At 41.0% G+C, this 19,379-nt stretch overlaps 1 protein-coding gene and 1 long non-coding RNA gene across 2 annotated transcripts in view; one reads left to right on the top strand and one right to left on the bottom strand.

Moving 5' to 3' along the window:
* LOC148152108 (uncharacterized) overlaps positions 1-19,379 on the bottom strand; it is a 46,020-nt gene that overhangs the window by 9,997 nt on the left and 16,644 nt on the right. The window lies entirely within an intron of this gene.
* The window catches only part of LOC122548331 (cytokine-dependent hematopoietic cell linker-like), a 175,258-nt gene continuing 167,556 nt past the window's right edge, over positions 11,678-19,379 (top strand). Inside the window, exons 1-2 of the mRNA XM_087986506.1 lie at positions 11,678-11,740; positions 15,690-15,746. Coding sequence (XP_087842632.1) covers positions 15,730-15,746 — 17 coding nt within the window. The 5' untranslated portion in view covers positions 11,678-11,740; positions 15,690-15,729. The remainder of the gene's footprint in view (positions 11,741-15,689; positions 15,747-19,379) is intronic.

Genomic DNA, 19,379 nt, shown 5'->3' with positions numbered 1-19,379 from the left:
ATTTACTCATTGGACTTGGGCATCGCTGACTGGGCTAATATTTGTTGTCTGTCACTAACTGTCCTCAATAAGGTGGGGGTGAGCTACCTCTTGAACTGCTGCAGACCAAGTGATGTAGGTAGGCCCACTATGACATTTAAGAGGAAATTCCAGGATTTTAATCCAATGACAGTGAAGGAATGGAGGTATTTTTCAAAGTCAGAATGGGGAGTTTCTTGAATGGGAGCTTGAATGCAGTGGTATTCCCATGTAACTAGATGATAGTAGTTAGGGGTTTGGAAGTTGCTATCTGAGGAGGTTAGGTGAATTGCTGTAGTGCATCTTGTAAATGGTGCACATGGTTGCTACTGAACGTCGGTGGTAGAGGGAGTGGATGTTCATGGATGTGGTGCCAATCATGCAGGCTGCTTTGTCCTGGATGTTAAGTAACCCCACTGGAAGTTGATAATTGGGGTCAGTGATGGTTGCACCATTGAATGTCAAGGAACTGTGGTTAGATCGTCTGTTATTGGAGATGGTCATTGTCTGGTATTGATGTATTGCAGATGTTACTTGTCAGCCCAAGCCTGGATATTGCCTAGGTCTTCCCCTGAAGAGTCACGAATGGTGCTGAACATTGTGCAATCATCCGTGAACATTCCACTTCTGACCCTGTGATGGAGGGAGGTCTTTACAAGGTAGCTGAAGTTGGTTGGGCCTAGGATGCTAAACTGAGGAACTCTTGCAATGATGTCGTGGAGTTGAGATGACGGACCTCCAACAACTACAAGCATCTTCCCATGTGCCAGGTATGACCCCAACCAGTGGAAAGTTTTCTCCCTGGTTTGCACTGAGGCCAGCATTGCTAGGACTCCTTGATACCACAATCAGATGTGGCTTTTATGTCAAGGGTAAGTCACTCTCACTTCTCCTCTGGAATTCAACTTTTTTGTGCATCTTTGAACCCAGTCTGTAATGAGGTCAGAAAATGAATGGCCCTGGCGGAAACTAAGCTAGCATTCTGTAGTACTAGATCTGTAATAAAAACATAAAATTGCATAGAGTAAATCTTCAATCATAAATCCTAACATTGTGCACTTTACACCTACCCCCGAATTTGATTTCAGTGTTGATTCACTGCCAGTTCTTTATCACGATCACATGAAGTCAAAAATGTAATCAGTGAATTTAACCTATTTGATGCTATTTTCATTAAAATTCTGGCAAAATAGTCAGAATATATTCTGCTAACTCCAGATTCCTTTTCAGTTGATCTCTTTTAGATCTAAGCACAATTGCCAGGTGAAGGGCCCCAGCTTTACCAGTGTTAGTAACAGCAGTCAGTTCAGACATTGTTAACCTAGAATCTGAATTTTTTTAAAAATGCACAACTAAAAGCAACTTTGATTAACAACATCCTAAGAAACCCCAGGGTGTCATGTTTGCTTGAACTATGAACATAATTGGCTATGTTTCTATCTTCAGCACTTCTTTGACAGAGATTTATTGCTGTGAGCACATGACTCAGGAACTTGTCTATGGCCCCAGCAATGTTTGGTCCACGTAATCACATCATGAAAGTTTGCCCCATTAAGTTGGCAGCAAATTTGCTTTCAAAATTCCTAAATAGATAAGGCTTAGAATAATAAGTGCCATCTTCATGAAAAAGCAGTGTTGCCAAGGAAAATAAGTTACGATGGTTTTATAAACAGATGAACAACTTTCTGGAAGTTTACCATGAATCATGATTCTCACTTTATGCTGTTACGGAAAGTGACAATTCTATTTCAATCTGACTAATATTAAAAATCTAACATTTACAAAACCTTACATCCTGTGTCACATCCTTCTCACACATTTGCACCAACCTTTTTATTAGAAATTCCTATGTTTGCATTTATAATGAAAACTGATTTCATATGCTTGTTACACTGTGATTACACCCACTGTGAGACAGTCGTGCGTCAACTTCACATCGTTCAGACTCTGACTACATTAGAGAAATTACGTTGTGTTGTTTACCATTGACCAGAGTAAATGACAGGAATCAGCACATAGGCATTGGCCTGAATGTTCCAATGGCCAGATGATCATTTATGAAGCACAGATGGGAATTGCATATGGGAGCCTGAGGAATCCCCTGTGTAGCAGATTGAGAGAATTGCCTGGGAAATTGAATTCTCTGCTGAGCAATTCCCCTGCATCTGGAACCTTCTAAAAGTATTCATTTAAACCAGTGCATTCAAAAAGTTCTGCTGCCATAAGTAAATAGTTACTCAGGAAAAAGTAGATTCTTAAAATCCCAAGGCTGCATCTTACCATATTTTGGCTGAATATCACTTTCATTGAGTTTCGTTGACAGGTCTCTCCCCGAGGCCTAGCAAGTTTTCTGTCATGATCATCCTAAACTTGCCTTATTACTATCTAAACTGTTCTATGGATGCCTCTTGTCCAATGCTAGCTGGAATCTGCCACTCTCTATAGCTGAAATAACTCACAATTGCAGGGATATTTCAGAATAGACTGCCATCTCTGGCACCAGGGCCATCTTTAAAGGCCAATGTGCACTGAGCCAAACACTGGCGGTCCAGAGCCATCCTACTCTGTGGATGGCATTTTTTTTTTTAGATTACTTACAGTGTGGAAACAGGCCCTTCAGCCCAACAAGTCCACACCGACCCGCCGAAGCGCAACCCACCCATACCCCTATATTTACCCCTTACCTAACACTACGGACAATTTAGTATGGCCAATTCACCTGACCCGCACATCTTTGGACTGTAGGAGGAAACCGGAGCCCCCGGAGGGGGCCCACGCAGACACAGGGAGAAAGTGCAAACTCCACACAGTCAGTCGCCGGAGGTGGGAATTGAACCCGGGTCTCTGGCGCTGTGAGGCAGCAGTGCTAACCACTGTGCCACCGTGCCGCCCACTTTGTAACCCACTTTGTTGATAGGGACTTGGAAATCTTGGTGGAGGGCATCATGAAGAAGCCACTACCACCAGGGCCAGCAGTGAATGCCACGACACCAAGACCCTGCCATATTGGTCTGAGGTTTCCACCAGGACCAGTGCGTTCTCAACTATCTGGAGGGACACACAGCAGTGCCATAAGGTGACCAATAATCTTCTCTGTCCTGCCAGGGTAAATACAACCAAATTCTCTCTGATGCCTCACAGTCACCCTTTTCTTGTGACTGTACCCACCTCAACCAAGCTCATATTCTACCATTCGCACTACTACCTTCCATATTTTCCCTGCCTTGGTTTCGACCACCCAATCCCATACTACTAACCCTGCTTGGAATCTATGGCTCATACCCACTCACTGGGAACACCTCAGCCCCTTTCCCCACCTGCACCAGCATCAAAGGTCATGCCACGCAATTTCATGTCACACAATTCCTCCCTTTCTCTCAGTGCAGGAGCTATTTGCCAGGCTTTGTTTAAATGTTAATCCAGATTGCTGACTCTGATTGGTTAAGCCGTTAAGGCATTGCCATGAGAAATGAACCAGTGAATGGCCGTTGCCTATTTTGAGTTGAAATGGGGAGGGGTGGGGGGAGGAAACAGGTGCATTACAGTTAAATGCTCTTCTGTCTATTTTCTCTCGTGTTTCCTCCATGGGAATACCTCTGCAATTGATGTTCACTTGCTAACTAATCAGCACTCTCCTGTCGTACAATTTATTCCCTTAAATTGATATTTTTATTAATTTTCCTGATGAGTACAAAGTACCTCTGACAAAATGTCTTTTCTTCTGCTACACCAAAATTATACACCACTCAAGGCATATTCTTAATAGTATACTGATCATTGTGAGCTATGGCATGGGAAAGCTGCTAGCATTGCATACAGAATCATAAATGGAGACCATTCGGCTCATTGAGACTACACAAATCTTCGAAGAGCATCCCACCCAGATCCATCACCCCCACTCCCCCCATCCCCATCCCCATCACCTCACATTGAAAATGATTAATCCATCTAACCTACACATCCCTGGACACTAGGAGCAATTTAGCACGTCCAATCCACCTAATCTGCACATCTTGGGGCTGTGGGAGGAAACAAAAACAGATGTGCGGAGAATGTGCACATACGAGGTCACCCTAGGCTGGAATTGAACCAGAATCCGTGGTGCTTCGAGATAGCAGTGCTGACCACTGTGCCACAATGCCATCTTTAATAGCATTAATCAACCTATTCAGAGATGGTATAACACACCTCTGGAATAGGTGGAACTCAAACCCACACTTGCATGGCTCAGAGGTGGGGGCACTATCATTGCATCACAAGATCTCCACATATGGTGCACATCTCCTATAATTGCAACACTTATTTCTCCATATTACTGGAGGGACATGGTGGCACTGGAGAGGGTGCAGCAATTTACCAGGATGTTGCCCAGGCTGTGGAGGGAGCTAGGAGGAGAGATTGAATAGACTAGAATGGTTTTCCTTGGAGTAAAGGGGATTGAGAGGGGACATGATTGAGATGTATATAATTATGAGAGTCACAGATGAGGTAGACAGGAAGAGACTTTACCACTTGATGGAGTGATCAATGACCAGAGGGTATAGACTCAAGGTAAGGGGAGGGAATTTTGAGGAGATGTGAGGAAACCATTTTTTTTTAAACCCAGACTACAGTGGAAAACTGGAATTCACTGCCTGTAAGCATGGTACAGGCAGCAACCCTCATAATAGTTCAGAAGTCAGATATGTATAAACCACACCCAAGCAAATGAGACTCATTTAAATTGTGAAAATTGTGTGGCATGGGCAAGTTGGGCCGAAGAGCTTGTTTCTTTTCTGTAGACCTCTATGACTCTATGATTCTAAGTATTTAAATGAGCAATTACAATGCCTTGGCCTGCAAGACTATGGGCCAAGAGTTGGAAGTTAGATTAGAATGGTTGTGGTTGTTTTTAAACTGGTGCAGGTGCAATTGGCCAAAGGTCCTTATCCCTTGCTATAGCTCCCTAACACTCACCTTTTGTGTCAAAAACTTAGTCCTGCATTCCTGACTTAATAATGAGTCAGATCTTTCCTGCATGCGCTACTATTAGAATCAGCCAAATAGTTTGAAGCTCCTAATTCTTGACTCTGATGTTCTCCAGGCCATTTCTGATTCCAATTCCATTTAGATCCCCACATTGCCAGGAAGAGCACTAATTTGCAAGAAACCTAGGCTCTTATATTGTAATGGATCTTCTCAGACATAACATATGAGGAATACTGTAATACTTTTCAACATAAATGCAAACCACATCAGTTAGCCTTTTCTCAAGTATTTGACCACTCTAAAGTTTCCACATTTGCCTGCAATACCTATTATCCAAGTAGCTGGCACTGTGATGGATATGTCAATATTCACTTAACCTGTCAAATTAACTGCAAATGAACCTGCCAAATAGGTCTTTACCTATTGCCTGTGAGTAACTTCACAAATTCAATAATCCAAACCTTTCCAGTTACATAATCACAACACTTTAAAATTAAAGCCCATAATCCATACAAATTGACACAAACTGCCAACATGTAGACTATCTGCTGAACCCTCAATCATGTACAAGGCATGGTTACTAAGTTTACAGATCACACTAAAATAGGCAGTATCATGAACAGTGAGGAAAGTTATCAGAAATTGCAGCAGGACATTGATTAGCTGGGGAAATGGGCCGAGAAATGGTTCACAGAGTTTAGAACATAGAACATAGAACAGAACAGGACCTTCAGCCCACAATGTTGTGCCGACCACTGATCCTCATGTATGCACCCTCAAATTTCTGTGACCATATGCATGTCCAGCAGTCTCTTAAATGTCCCCAATGACCTCGCTACCACAACTGCTGCTGGCAACGCATTCCATGCTCTCACAACTCTGTGTAAAGAAACCGCCTCTGACATCCCTCTATACTTTCCTCCAACCAGCTTAAAACTATGACCCCTCGTGTTAGTCATTTCTGCCCTGGGAAATAGTCTCTGACTATCGACTCTATCTATGCCTCTCATTATCTTGTATACTTCAATTAGGTCCCCTCTTCTCCTCCTTTTCTCCAATGAAAAAACTCTGAGCTCAGTCAACCTCTCCTCATGAGATAAGCCCTCCAGTCCAGGCAGCATCCTGGTAAACCTCCTCTGAACCCGCTCCAAAGCATCCACATATTTCTTATAATAGGGCGACCAGAACTGGACGCAGTATTCCAAGTGCGGTCTAACCAAAGTTTTACAGAGCTGCAACAAGATCTCACAACTCTTAAACTCAATACCCCTGTTAATGAAAGCCAAAACACTATGCTTTCTTAACAACCCTGTCCACTTGGGTGGCCATTTTAAGGGATCTATGTACCTGCACCCCAAGATCCCACTGTTCCTCCACACTACCAAGAATCCTATCCTTAATCCTGTACTCAGCTTTCAAATTCGACCTTCCAAAATGCATCACCTCGCATTTATCCAGGTTGAACTCCATCTGCCACCTCTCAGCCCATCTCTGCATCCTGTCAATGTCCCGTTGCAGCCTACAACAGCCCTCTATATGGTCAACGACACCTCCAACCTTTGTCATCTGCAAGCTTGCTGACCCATCCTTCAATCCCCTCATCCAAGTCATTAATAAAAATTACAAACAATAGAGGCCCAAGGACAGAGCCCTGTGGAACACCACTCACCACAGACTTCCAGGCAGAATATTTTCCTTAATATAGAAGTTTAATATAGATACGTGTGAGGTCTTGCATTTTAGAAAGTCAAATCAAGGTAGGAGTTTCATGGTGAATGGTAGGGCCTTAAAGCATGTAGTAGAACAGAGGGATTTTGGGAGTTCAGGTTCACGGTTCTCTGAAAGTGGAGTTGCAGGTAGACAGGGCAGTGAAGGCAGCTTTTGGCACACTGGCCTTCATCAATCAGGGCATTGAGTATCGAAGTTGGGAAGTTATATTGCAGTTGTACAGGATGTTAGTGAGCTGCACTTGGAGTATTGTGTTCAGTTTTGATCACCTTGCTACATGAAAGATATTATTAAACTTGAAACTTACAAGAATGTTGCCAGGACTAAATGGTCTGAGTTATAGGGGGAGGTTGGACAAGCTAGGACCTTTTTCTTTAGAGCACAGGAGACTAATAGGGGATCTTATAGAAGTGTATAAGATCATGAGGGGCAGGGATAGGGTGAATGCGCTCAGTCTTTTTCCCCAGGGTTGGGGAAATCGAGGACTAGAGGGCATCAGTTTAAGGTTAGAGGGTAAAGATTAAATGGGAACCTGAGGAGCAACTTTTGTTATACAGAGGGTGGTACACATATGGAATGAGTTGCCAAAGGAATTGGTTGAAGTGGGTACATTAACGATATTAAAAAGACATTTGGACAAACACATGGATAGGAAAGGTTTAGAAGGATATAGGCCAAGTGCAGAGAAATGGGGTGAGCATGGATGGACATTTTGGTCAGTGTGGACCAGTTTGTGCCAAAAGGGCCTGTTTCCGTGCTGTAGGGCTCCATGACTATCACAGAGTCTGTGAACTATACTCCCCACTAACAGCAAGGGAGGCCAAACCTAAACTTGGTGAACATTTTGAAGCCCCTCAAACTCCTAATGCAATGAGCATTTGGAATGCAGCTAACTTCTTTACTCAGAGAATGAATGATTCCTGCACCATCCTATTAGTACATTTTATATGTCCCAAAGGACTGAGGACAATTGGTCCCTCACACCCAAATAACAAAACAACCTGCTCACCAGAATCATCCTTCCCATCTCTCACCACATCCTGCACCTCATTTAGAATGTTTATACCTTCCATCAAAAACTTAGATTAGCCCAGACCAGTGAAAACAGCCATGTTCATATCTGAAATGAAAACAGAAATTGCTGGAGAAACTCAACAGGTCTGGCAGCATCTATGGGAAGAAAGCAGAGTTCATATTTCAAGTATTGCAGTTTTGATGTGGAGTCACCAGACTCAAAACGTGAACTCTGCTTTTGTCCTACAGATGTTGCTAAACCTACAGAGTTTCTTCAGCAATTTCTCTTTCCATTTCAGATAGGTGTATTAGTTTGTGGTTGTACCCAATCTCATTGAGAGTTTATCTACATTTTCTGCCCAGCACCCTCGCCCCTGGCCTCCATAAGCTCCTTCCCCTTTGACCGTTCCCCACTCCCCTCTTATTGATTGACAATTCTAATTGCTGTCTTCCTCTTCTACTGTTGTGGTACTGTACGTTTTGGCAGATATTGCCGCAGTCAAACTGCGGTAGAATATTTTATGCTCTGTTCTTATAACTCTCCCCTGTGGAGTTCCTTTTGCAGATAGTCATGATTACAAGGCTGAAGTAATGTGATATGTGAAGATCTTCAGCACCAATTGCATGATAATGTCTTTGCTTTCCACGTAACCATGCAACATTAAAGGAACAAATAAAGTCACACCATTTTGTGTATAAACACTAAAATTCTTAATGGTATATTGCATAAAGTAATAAAATTTAGGAACTGCTTACTACATGCACATAAAGCAAAGTAGTAACAACAAACACACATTCTCTTTATTCTGTTGCTTTATACTGTTATTATACTGTTACTGCTATACTAAAATTCATTCTGTCTATTTAATTATTTTGTTGAATTTGATCATGGATTACAGAATCACATGTATAGAAGGTAATCATTTAACCCATCATGCCTGTAATGGCTCTCTGATTGAGCTATCCACACAATCCTGCCCAAATGCTTTTCCTAATGGACAGCAAATATTTTCTTTCCATGTAGATATTAATTCTCTTTTAATAACCAACTTCATAAAATTTTTACTTTATTGAAATTACGATTACTTACTTACAGTGTGGAAACAGGCCCTTCGGCCCAACAAGTCCACACCGACCCTCCGAAGAGCAACCCACACAGACCCATTCCCCTACATTTACCCCTTCACCTAACACAACGGGCAATTTAGCATGGCCAAATCACTTAAACTGCACATCTTTGGACTGTGGGAGGAAAAAGGAGCACCCGAAGGAAACCCACGCAGACACAGGGAGAATGTGCAAACTCCACATAGATGTCATCCAAGGCTGGAACTGAACCTAAGGCCCTCATGCTGTGAGGCAGCAGTGCTAACCAACTGAGCCACACAGTGCAAAGATTAATCACAACATGAATAACTGAAATGGTTTAGGTGCATCCAAAGCACTGCAAAAGGTGGAACTGGGTCAAATTAATTGATCACTGGAAGCTGATGTTAGACAGAGTGGTTAAGAAGGTGTTTAGCATGGTTGTCTTCATTGCTCAGACCTTTAAGTATAGGAGTCATGTTAACGCTGTACAGGAAGTTGTTGAAGCCTCTTCTGGTAGACTGTATGCAGTTCTCGTCACCCTGTTATAGGAAGGACAATGCTAATTTAGAGACGATTCAAAATAAAAAGGATTTGCCCAGGTTAAAAACTGAAATAATTGCAAATGCCGTTCTTGCAGCAAGTCTGGCAGCATCTGTGAAGAAAAATCAGAGTTAATGATTCGGGTCCGGTGACCCGTCCTCAGAACTGCATTCCTGCATAGCCAGACATGGAGGGTTTGATTTATAAAAATAGGATGGGACGTTTTCCACTGGAGTGGAGGAAGTTGAGGGGTGACCTTATAGAGGTTTATAAAATCATGAGAGACATAGATAAGGAGAATAGTAAGGTGAGAGGGGAAGTCCTAAAAAGGACATGAAAGGCAACATTTCCTTTTACACAGAGTGGTTAGCGTGTGGAATGAACTGCCAGAGGAAGTGGCGGATGCAGGTACAGTCACAACATTTAAGAGAGATTTAGATAAGTTCATGAATAGGACAGGTTTGGAGGAATACGGACTAAACACAGAAGTGGGACTAGTTTAGTTTGGGAACACTGTTAGAGTGGACTAATTGGACCAAAGGGTCTGTTTCCATGCTGTATGACTCTATGGTGGATGCCTGTTCAAGTATGGCACAGATGTCCTCAGTATCAGTACTCACTAGCAAGCGGATGAGATAAGGTTCTGGCCCCTGTTGTTTTCTTGTTAGTCGAGAATTTAGAGTAACTCTGCAAGGGAGATTATGCCCCAGTAAAACCATGGAGTTCAGGAATAGGCTGATAAGCATGAAGGCACATCATGCTTAGGCACACTGTGTGTATCTAAAATTGTCCCTGGTAAACAAGGGACATCTCTCAATGATTCTGGCATCTTTGTCAGGTTTAACTGACTCACCTTTATCATAGGAGGACTGATGTTCATCACTTTCATTTTGTTGTAACAGATATTCATATTGAGTGATGGTTTTGCGCAGGGTACAAAAGAGCATAACTATTTATGATCCCATCCAGGATACATATTACAGAGCCGCTCCAGGCAAGGCAAGGCTTTCGAAGACCATTTTCAGCAAGTGGAGGGTGGGGTTTGATTGTATCTCTCTTATGCAGTGCAGTTGGGAGGCCTCACCAGTGTTATCAAACAGGACTACTGGGGATCCAGCCATCAGCTGGAACGGAGCCTATAACAATCTCGGGAATGGTGTAAAATCCACATGTTATAATTGCTGCCTCAGAGTCACCCACATCAGTTCTACGTTCAAAGAAAATTAAAGTCTTTGTGATTTAATCTTCAAGAATGCTGCTGACTAGACCCAAGGACCTGTAATGTGCATAAGTGCAATCGATAAACCCTTGCACTGCAGGGAAATGAGCAACAGGCTCAGAGACCACCTACTGTGCTGCTTGGCTGTCACCATCTTTGGACAAATGGATGAATGAATTGGGACCCCCTCAGTCTCCAATTGGAAAGCCTCTCTCTCCTGAGGATCCGCACGAGTTCCCTCTCTGAATCCATCCATCCATCCATCTCCATTTCATCCTTAAATTTTTTTATATATCCCATTACCTGTCCTCCCTCTGTCATCCCCTTGATCATTTCTTCCACTTCTCTCTATCCCAATCCACTCCACTCACACTGACTCACCCTCACCAAATCTCAAGCTTCAAGGAAGCTGCCATTCCTCTGCTCCTCTTGCTTGTACCTCGGCTACTCTTTGTTGGATCTCTCTGTTCAACCACTAAACAACATGCAAATAATACATCCTCTTTTCCTTTGGTAACCTCACCCTGTATTTTGAGCACAACAAAAGGTGCTGAATTGCATTTGCACTGCAAGGCAAAGATGAAAGCTCTATACTGTCAAACTAGTATGTGTCTTTTAGACCTGGACCAAGATCAAACCTATAAAACAGAGCAGTTCAGTTCGCCCATTTAACAACGGGTGCATATGTTTCTATTTCTGCAATTGAGATTTTAAGAAAACAACCCTCCATGCCATTTGCCAAGAGACTTCATTAAAAATATAATGAAGACTAACAGTAGCCGGTGTCTCAATGTTTGCTGTGTTGATTTTATTAAGGGAGCCTTTGAAGTACATGTTTTGTGCGGCATTATTCAATCACCTGCAATTTTGTGGTGCAAGCTTAGATATCGCATACTTTAATTAGGTTCGGTGTAAAACTGACCAAAGGTATAGGTCAGCTCTCCTCGGCCCTGCTCTTGCATTTCAAACACTGACTCCGTCACAGGAAGCTGTATGACAATGGTCAGTGGCTGACGACCACACATTTCCTTATAAAGCAGCACAAATGACACGATCACATAATGCTATTAAAAGTATAACTACAACAGGTACGTGAAAAGTCTCTGGCTCAAATATGATTTCAAAAATTACTGCTTTTTAAACAATTGATACAGCAAAATACCTGTAAATCTGTGCAACCTTCAGTTCAGATTTAATATTTAGCAAAGCATTACAGTAAAGCAATATTTTTTCAATTCTCTGCTCATTGTTACTGTGCTATTTTAGCCATCTAAAAATCTGCAGTTAAATTTCACGAAAAGTTTGCACAAGCATAGTATTTTGTTAACATTATTGTTGAATTGAAAGCATCAGTGGTCAGGTTAGTTTGTATGGTTAGTTCAGAACCTAAACATCTGTGATGATAAAATGTTCATTCTTTACTGGTCATTTAAAAAGGATATTCTTCAGGGGAGTAAAACATATGAACAGGATTTGGAAGGATTTTCTATATTCACTTTGTTGATAAGAAAGAAGCTTCAGAAAACAATATTGTTCTTGTTTTTGTTCATCTAGTTCCATATCAAATTCCTAATTTATAAAATCAAAATTGTAATTGTAAAGTAGTTAACTTTGATATTGCTTAGCTTATTTAAATTTCATGTTTTATATTGTGGAATCTGCAATAGAAAACTACTTAAAGATGTAAAAACTAGGTTATTCGGAGATGATAACAGTATTATTTTTGAAGGGGCATGTGAAAGCATGTGATAATGACATGTAATCTTCTTTTGCAAAATAGTACACACTGAAAAAATGTGATTAATTGATAACCAAATCAATAACATACACAATGGATGATTGTTCAACAATGAATGACGACGTCATTCTATTCCTGGTTTCAGAACAGTTGACACCTTTTTATGAAATGTAGTAGCAGCCACATTTGTCTCTGTCTCGAATGACAACTTTTACAATTCTTTTTAAGTCAATAGCTCAATTTAAAAGAATTATTAACTCAAACATATTTGCAGTCGGTTTCTTATATAAAGTAATTTACACACATTTATTATTTACAGTTCAAAGATCACCATTTTCAGTTCACACTTATTATTTTACATTAAAATAACAGTTAGCTAACTGGTTTCGTTATATCTTTCTCTTTCTGAAATACATTTTACACTGTCTTTGTACATTAACAAAGTAGGGTTTGCCTTATTTTAATATTAAAAACATTTTCATTGAATTGTAAATTCTGCAGCATAAAGAAAACTTGCAAGTCCCTATGTAGTAACGACTGGATTAATTCAGTTTGAAGATAAAAACAATTTCCAGCCCAAAAGGCCTTTTGGCTCTTTTTCTGATTAAGTGACTACTGAATATACACTTAAAGTTCATATTGTATCCATTCAAAATTTCAAGACTTCAAAAATACACCATGTTACACTTCAAATCTTGTTTATCTTAGCAGGATACCAATTTTAGGTTCTGTTTTATGAAGTCAGAAATTCCCTGTAATATTTAAGGGAATCCCCGAATGTTTGATCTGATTAACGTTAAGTTGCCTTCAGATTCTAAATTACATAAAGAGTTCAACTCAATAAAGCACAAGAAACAAAAGAAAGGAATTCATATTTTACACTTGCAGCATTTTCTATTTTAATACTGCATCATTTAATTACAATATATAAATAAAATGTTGCAATGTTAATATTAGTTATACAAAACCCAGGTCATATTGCCGTGGCAAATTCAAAGAGGTTTGACTGAGGTCATAGAATAGATCTGAATCATTATGGAAGTTTATTGGAAATTATCATTGAGACAAGTACCTGAGAACATGTGCTCACCTCATTTCCAAAAAAAAACCTGAAACATTAGTTTTTTTCTTACAGCTCTGTTTATTTTAAGCAGTAATGTCCATTCATAAATGCTAACATCTTTAGCCTGCTCACCACTAAATACCATTACTGCGTAATGTTTGCACTCAATTGTGAGAAACTCCATTTATTAAAGAGATTATCCTAATATAAATAAGCAGAGTTTAATTTGGGTTAGCAATCCAAGCTGAAGTTTGGCTTCTTGAGTTAAATATCAAATGGATAGTATACATTATTATATCAAATTAGAAAAACTATGGATTGCATTATGGATTTTGTGTTAAGTATCTTTTTGAAATGTTTGTAATTATGAATGCAAAAAAGTTTCATAACGGCTTTTGATATTTTGGTTTTACTGGAGGAAAAGTCATGAGCAGTCACCTCAAATTTTCTTCCATGTGTTGGGCACATAAACACGGTAACACTGAATTAATCACCCCACAGTTTGATGTACATTTGAACAACTGAGTCATTTCTTGAAAATGTTATATGTTAATTAATTTTTCAGATGCTGGCAAGATAGCAAGAAGTATTTTATGTTGTTACATTCGATAGGAAGGCTAAAATAGCTAATTTAAGTATGGCAAATGTAGTTTCAGGTTTTGTAAATTCACTTATGGGACATGGGAGTCTCTTGCTGGCCAGTAGTTAATGTCCGTTATCCTTGAGAAGGCGGTGGTAAGCTGCCCTCTCAAACCAGGGCAGTTACATGCTGTGGCTAGACTCACAAATGGCATTAGGAAGGGAATTCCAGGATTTTGACCCAGTGACGGTGAAGAAATGGCAACATTTTTCAAAGTCAGGATGGTGAGTGGCTTGGAAAGGAACTTGAAGATTGTGGTGTTCCCATGTATCTGCTGCCCTTGTCCTTCAAGATGAAAGTGGTCATTGGTTTGAAAAATGATTTCAGAGGATCTTTGGTGGAATCTTCTACAATGCATCTTATAGATAGGACACACTGCTGCTACCGAGTGTCGGGGGTTGAGGGAGTGGATACTTGTAGATGTGGTTCCAATTAAGCAGACTGCTCTGTCCTAGATAGTATCCAGCTTCTTGAGTGTTGTTGGAGCTGCACCCATCCAGGCAAATGGGAGTATTCTGCCTCACACCTGATTTGTTCCTTGCAGATGATGGACAGGCTTTGGAGAGTCAGGAGAGGAGTTATTCATTGCAGTATTCCTAGCCTCCACCACTGCGTTTATGTAGTGAGTTCCGTTGAGTTTCTGGACAATGGAAACTCCAAGTTTGTTCATAGTGGAGGATTCAGTGGTGGTAACACCATTGTATGTCCAGGGGCAGAGTTAGATTGCCTCTTATTGGTAATGGTCATTGCCTGCGCTATTTTCTTGAACTATTGGCTTGAAACTGATAGTTCAAGAGCACAACACAGTGAGCAAGACCAGAGTTATATTGCAGCCTGCAACTTTTAATCATGCAGCACGGAGAGGAGACATGACCGTGGATCCACATACAGCACTCTCTGCTTAATGGCAACCACTGACCTTGATACTTATTGGTGCTATGACTATTTCACAGATGGACACTTAGGACCTGGGTGTCATATATGGCAGGTGGCATTCACTCACACATTGCATGCTAGAAGAGACCTTCCACCTTAAACTGGAGGTTCTAGTATAGGAGTCCACAATCTTTAATCTAAAACATACGACAGATTCATGCAAATTAGGGTCTAACCCATATTCAAGGTTCCTTTCCATTCTTGGCCTAGAGTCAGCCCACTCCTAATCACATACCATTACACTATTCTTACAGATTCGTCCCCTACTTTCTTCCTGATTGCTCCTTAATTGTCCTTCTCATACCACCTACTGCCACCAGTTAGGATTTCCTCCCCTATTTCTCACAACTTGCCAGTCGAGCTTCGTCCTCTTGTAAATGATAAGGTACTCTGGATATCTGATCAACATCCTCATCTCACCCTCAAAAGACTAATGAATCTCAAGGCCCTACTTCAGTGGTGCTTCATAATTCTGATTCCTAGCCTGCACTGCTAGCTACATGAAGGCCAAAATCAAACCCAACTGAAATTTCACCATATAATCTTTAAATGCAAGTTTTGATTACACCCCAAACTCTAACATGTGTGTTCACTGCTTCAGATTGTGGTCAAGTTTAACATTCTGTACAGAGAAAAAAATTGCTGTTACAACTATTAAAACATTATAGATACAAATTAATTTAAAGCTTATGAATTTTATGAATTGAGTATCTGAGAAAAATGTTATTCTTTTCAGATGAATTCCAGAATTTGCCCGATTAAAATCATTACTAAGAATGCGTAGAAGTGACTGGTGAGTACAACTTGTAAAACTTGTTCTTTGAACCACTGATTTCCTATCACAGCAGAGATGACAATGCTTTCAGTTTTATTAGGAACTTTAAAATGTCAGACGTGGCTGAAGTGGTAAAATTCCATCCGCGTCAAAATACTGACTGATTCCAACATCCTCACCAACTCAATATGCTGTAGTGGGATAGAGAATTTGCTATACTGTCACAAGTGCCTGATTTTTTTTATGTCCTCTCTTACCTTCATAGATGAATATAAAAGCCCACAGTACTGTTTCAAAAACAGGAGAGAGAGTTCCTTTGTTCTCATCAATTTTTCAACCACGATCACCAAACCAGGTTATCTGGTCATTTAGTTCAAAGATGCTCATGCATTATTCTGTTAAAAAAAAAACTTGTTACCTTTCTCCATGTTACAAAGGCCATTACACTCCAACAATTTTGAAGAGCTTTGAGCTCATGTATGATCCCACTATATTTTTCTCGATTCTAAAAATATAAATCTGTAATTTGTTTTTCATTGAGAAAATATTGAGAGTTATTGCAGGACATATTATGTGGCTGCTGGTAGTGGGAAGCAAGGAAAGTGGGGGATCTTAATTGAATGAGATGCCAAAATCAGATTCCTGACAGCAGGATGAAAGCTGGCAATAAAGCATTTGGATCATTAATGGCAGGTCACATTTCCCAGCAGCAGGTATCAGAGAGTTGTTTTACATTCATTTTGTGTCATATATTCTCACTAAGAGGACAGTTCACCAGGATTAAGTACCTTTTCTCAATGAGAGTCTCTACAAGTGAGCAATACCTGCTCTGCAATTCTAGACTCCACACAAGTAAGGTACAACTGGCGAAGCACACCAGGGAAGACAGGCAGTTTGACTTGGGGAAATCAGGACAGGCTGACCAGGGAATTGGAAGAGGTTGAGTGATGAATTAGGGCAGGCTACCTGGGGAAATTGAGGCATGGCTCCCAAGGAAGGCTGGTAGTGTCAGAATGTTTAGCTGTAGGCCTCCAGTCAGACAGCACGTGTGATGCCTCTAGTTTATAAAGATTGCACATCTACCCAGTTGCCTTCTAAGTATCCAATAGGGATCATTGGATATTTATTTAGTGAAAATGGTGTGCAGGGATACAAGGAAAAACATGAGGTAATAGAACCAATACAAGCACGGTGGGCCGAATGGCCCCTTTCTGCACCGATGTGATTCTGATTCTATGATTCATGGCACAAGGACCTTCAATCCTTTCAGGTATTATTCTCCTACCCTATCATGCAAACAAGATTAGCCAGGCTTATTGCATATAAATATGAAACACGCTGAGAATCACACGAGATAAGTTGACCTGTCACCAAGAAGAAGTGATACTTGAGTGAACACCTACTTTAATAGACAATAGGTGCAGGAGTAGGCTATTCTGCCCTTCGAGCCTGCACCACCATTCATTATGATCATGGCTGATCATCCTTAATCAGTATCCTGTTCCTGCCTTATCTCCATAACCCTTGATTCCACTATCCTTGACAGCTATATCCAACTCTTTCTTAAACGAATCCAGAGACTGGGCCTCCACTGCCTTCTGGGGCCGAGCATTCCACACACACCCACCACTCTGTGGGTGAAGACATTTCTCCTCATCTCTGTCCTAAATGGCCCACACCTTATTTTTAAGCTGTGTCCTCTGATTCGGGACTCACCCATCACATGTTTCCGGTCTCCAGAAACAAGAGTGGGTCAAGTACATACTAATTGTGCCTGTCATTGTTGGGTTGGGAATAATGATGTGCTTGTATTTTGCTTAAAAATCAAAAGGAAACAAAATCAGAAATTGATGGAGAAACCCAGCAGATCCGGTAGCATCTGTGGGAAGAGAAATGGAATTAACATTGCAAGTCCAGTGAACTTCAGGTCTGAAACAGTTCTAAAACTGACCGTGTAAATTTACTTTGTTTTTGTTTGTGGCCAAAGAAGAATAGAAATGATTTACTCAGTAACTGAACCCAACACTGCAATGCAGGATGGTCTTTACCAGCTGTGCACCAATTGGTTAGATCTGTTTAAGAAGAAAAGAGAGGAAAGAATAAAGGAAGAGAAAAGCAGAAGGGGGCTCAAAAGGTATAGACGTGGGAGAAAAGAAAAGGGAGGGAGAAAGACAGAGTGAAAGAGAGCGTTTATCTGTAATGATTTACTTCTCTGTAATGCAAGCCACTAATTGAGTGTATCACTGGTTACAGAGGAGCCAGAAATATGGTGTGGTGAAACGGTTAAAAATTATGTCCCAATACATGTGTGAATCTAACCGGAATGGAGGTGTTGCTTAGTCCCGTGTGAATCTTATTACACACCTCCCCGTGTGAATCTTCTTATCTGTATGTAACCAGAATGGAATGTGTTTTTTAGCCTTGCTCTGCTGTTCACATGAATGTTTATATCTGGAAAAGAGTATATCAGCTGGAAAAGTCTCCAGTTCGGTGAGTCTGCTCCGGGGTTACGTTTAACCGCCGAGCGTGGGTTGTTGGCAACCGCTCTACGAGAACTGACGGCTCCCAGTTCCGGTAACATGTAGAGTGAGTATAAGCCAGACCCGTTGTAAGTATGAGACCTGGTTGTGGCGACGCTGCGGGGAATAAAATGCTCATATTCTAGCAGACTCGCCTCTTGGTCGTTTGTTCTGTGTCAGACTACTCTCCTACGAACCTGACCTTGAGAATTTTTTAAAACATTTGGCAAATGGGCTGAGGTGTAATGTTCAGGAGCAAGTGTAGCTCAGGCAGATTTGCCGGACGATCTTTAGCTGTATATCTCAGATGGTACCAGGTGCCTGGCTGAGGAGGTCCAAACCAATTTGTCTGGCACAAACCCACAGAGCTAAAGCTACCAAGCTTCCTGCACAACCTGGCTTCTTCCACCATACCATGGGCAAAATACCAGTGAGTACAGACAAGACCCTTAAGTAGCCCCAAGACCTCAAATAGGCCTGAGGCCTTCCGTACCTTCTGAAAAACTGCAGACAGGGATGGAGCAGGCCAGTAAGTGGCAGGAAAGCCACCACTGGATTTTACAGGCCATGCCACAGCTTCAAATCTGTTGCCAAGAAGCATAAAATCTAGGCCTTCATTCACTTTTAAAACTAAAACATTGATGTTTGTCCAGCATAGAGCTAGTTATTATCTCATGGCTGTTTTAATTTTGGATAAATAGCAATGCAATGAATGCTGACTTGCATTCTTAGCATGACAGATGCGCTTACTGTTTTTACACTGGTAAATGAAACTCTTAATTCTCACCTATCACTTGGTCTGTCCTGGTACTTAATAAGTACAGTGTAGTATGTGTGTGACAGAAATACAGTAGAACAGTGGGTGAAAAGTCAAATCCATCCACACTCAGTGGGTTGATGAGGCCATGCCACAACCTGGCTTAAATCAATCCAGTCAGGAATTATTTTTTTTAAACTCTAAATCAAGTGTGGGGTTGTAGCTGAAATTGTTGGCTGGGACACAGCTATTTTTCATTAGCTATTTGGGTGAAGTTCCTGTTACTGATGCTAAAGCAGCAAAATCACAACATCTGTGCTGACACATTATAAAGTGTCAATGTTACAGGATTTTAAAGGTCAACCTCCACGAACT

This window comes from Chiloscyllium plagiosum, unplaced genomic scaffold, assembly GCF_037043375.1.
Source record: "Chiloscyllium plagiosum isolate Xiang-an unplaced genomic scaffold, Cpla_swu_hap1 HiC_scaffold_1, whole genome shotgun sequence".
NCBI classification, from domain to species: Eukaryota; Metazoa; Chordata; class Chondrichthyes; order Orectolobiformes; family Hemiscylliidae; genus Chiloscyllium; species Chiloscyllium plagiosum.
The sequence above is the reverse complement of the archived record's forward strand: the minus strand, read 5'-3'. Positions and strand labels throughout refer to the sequence as shown.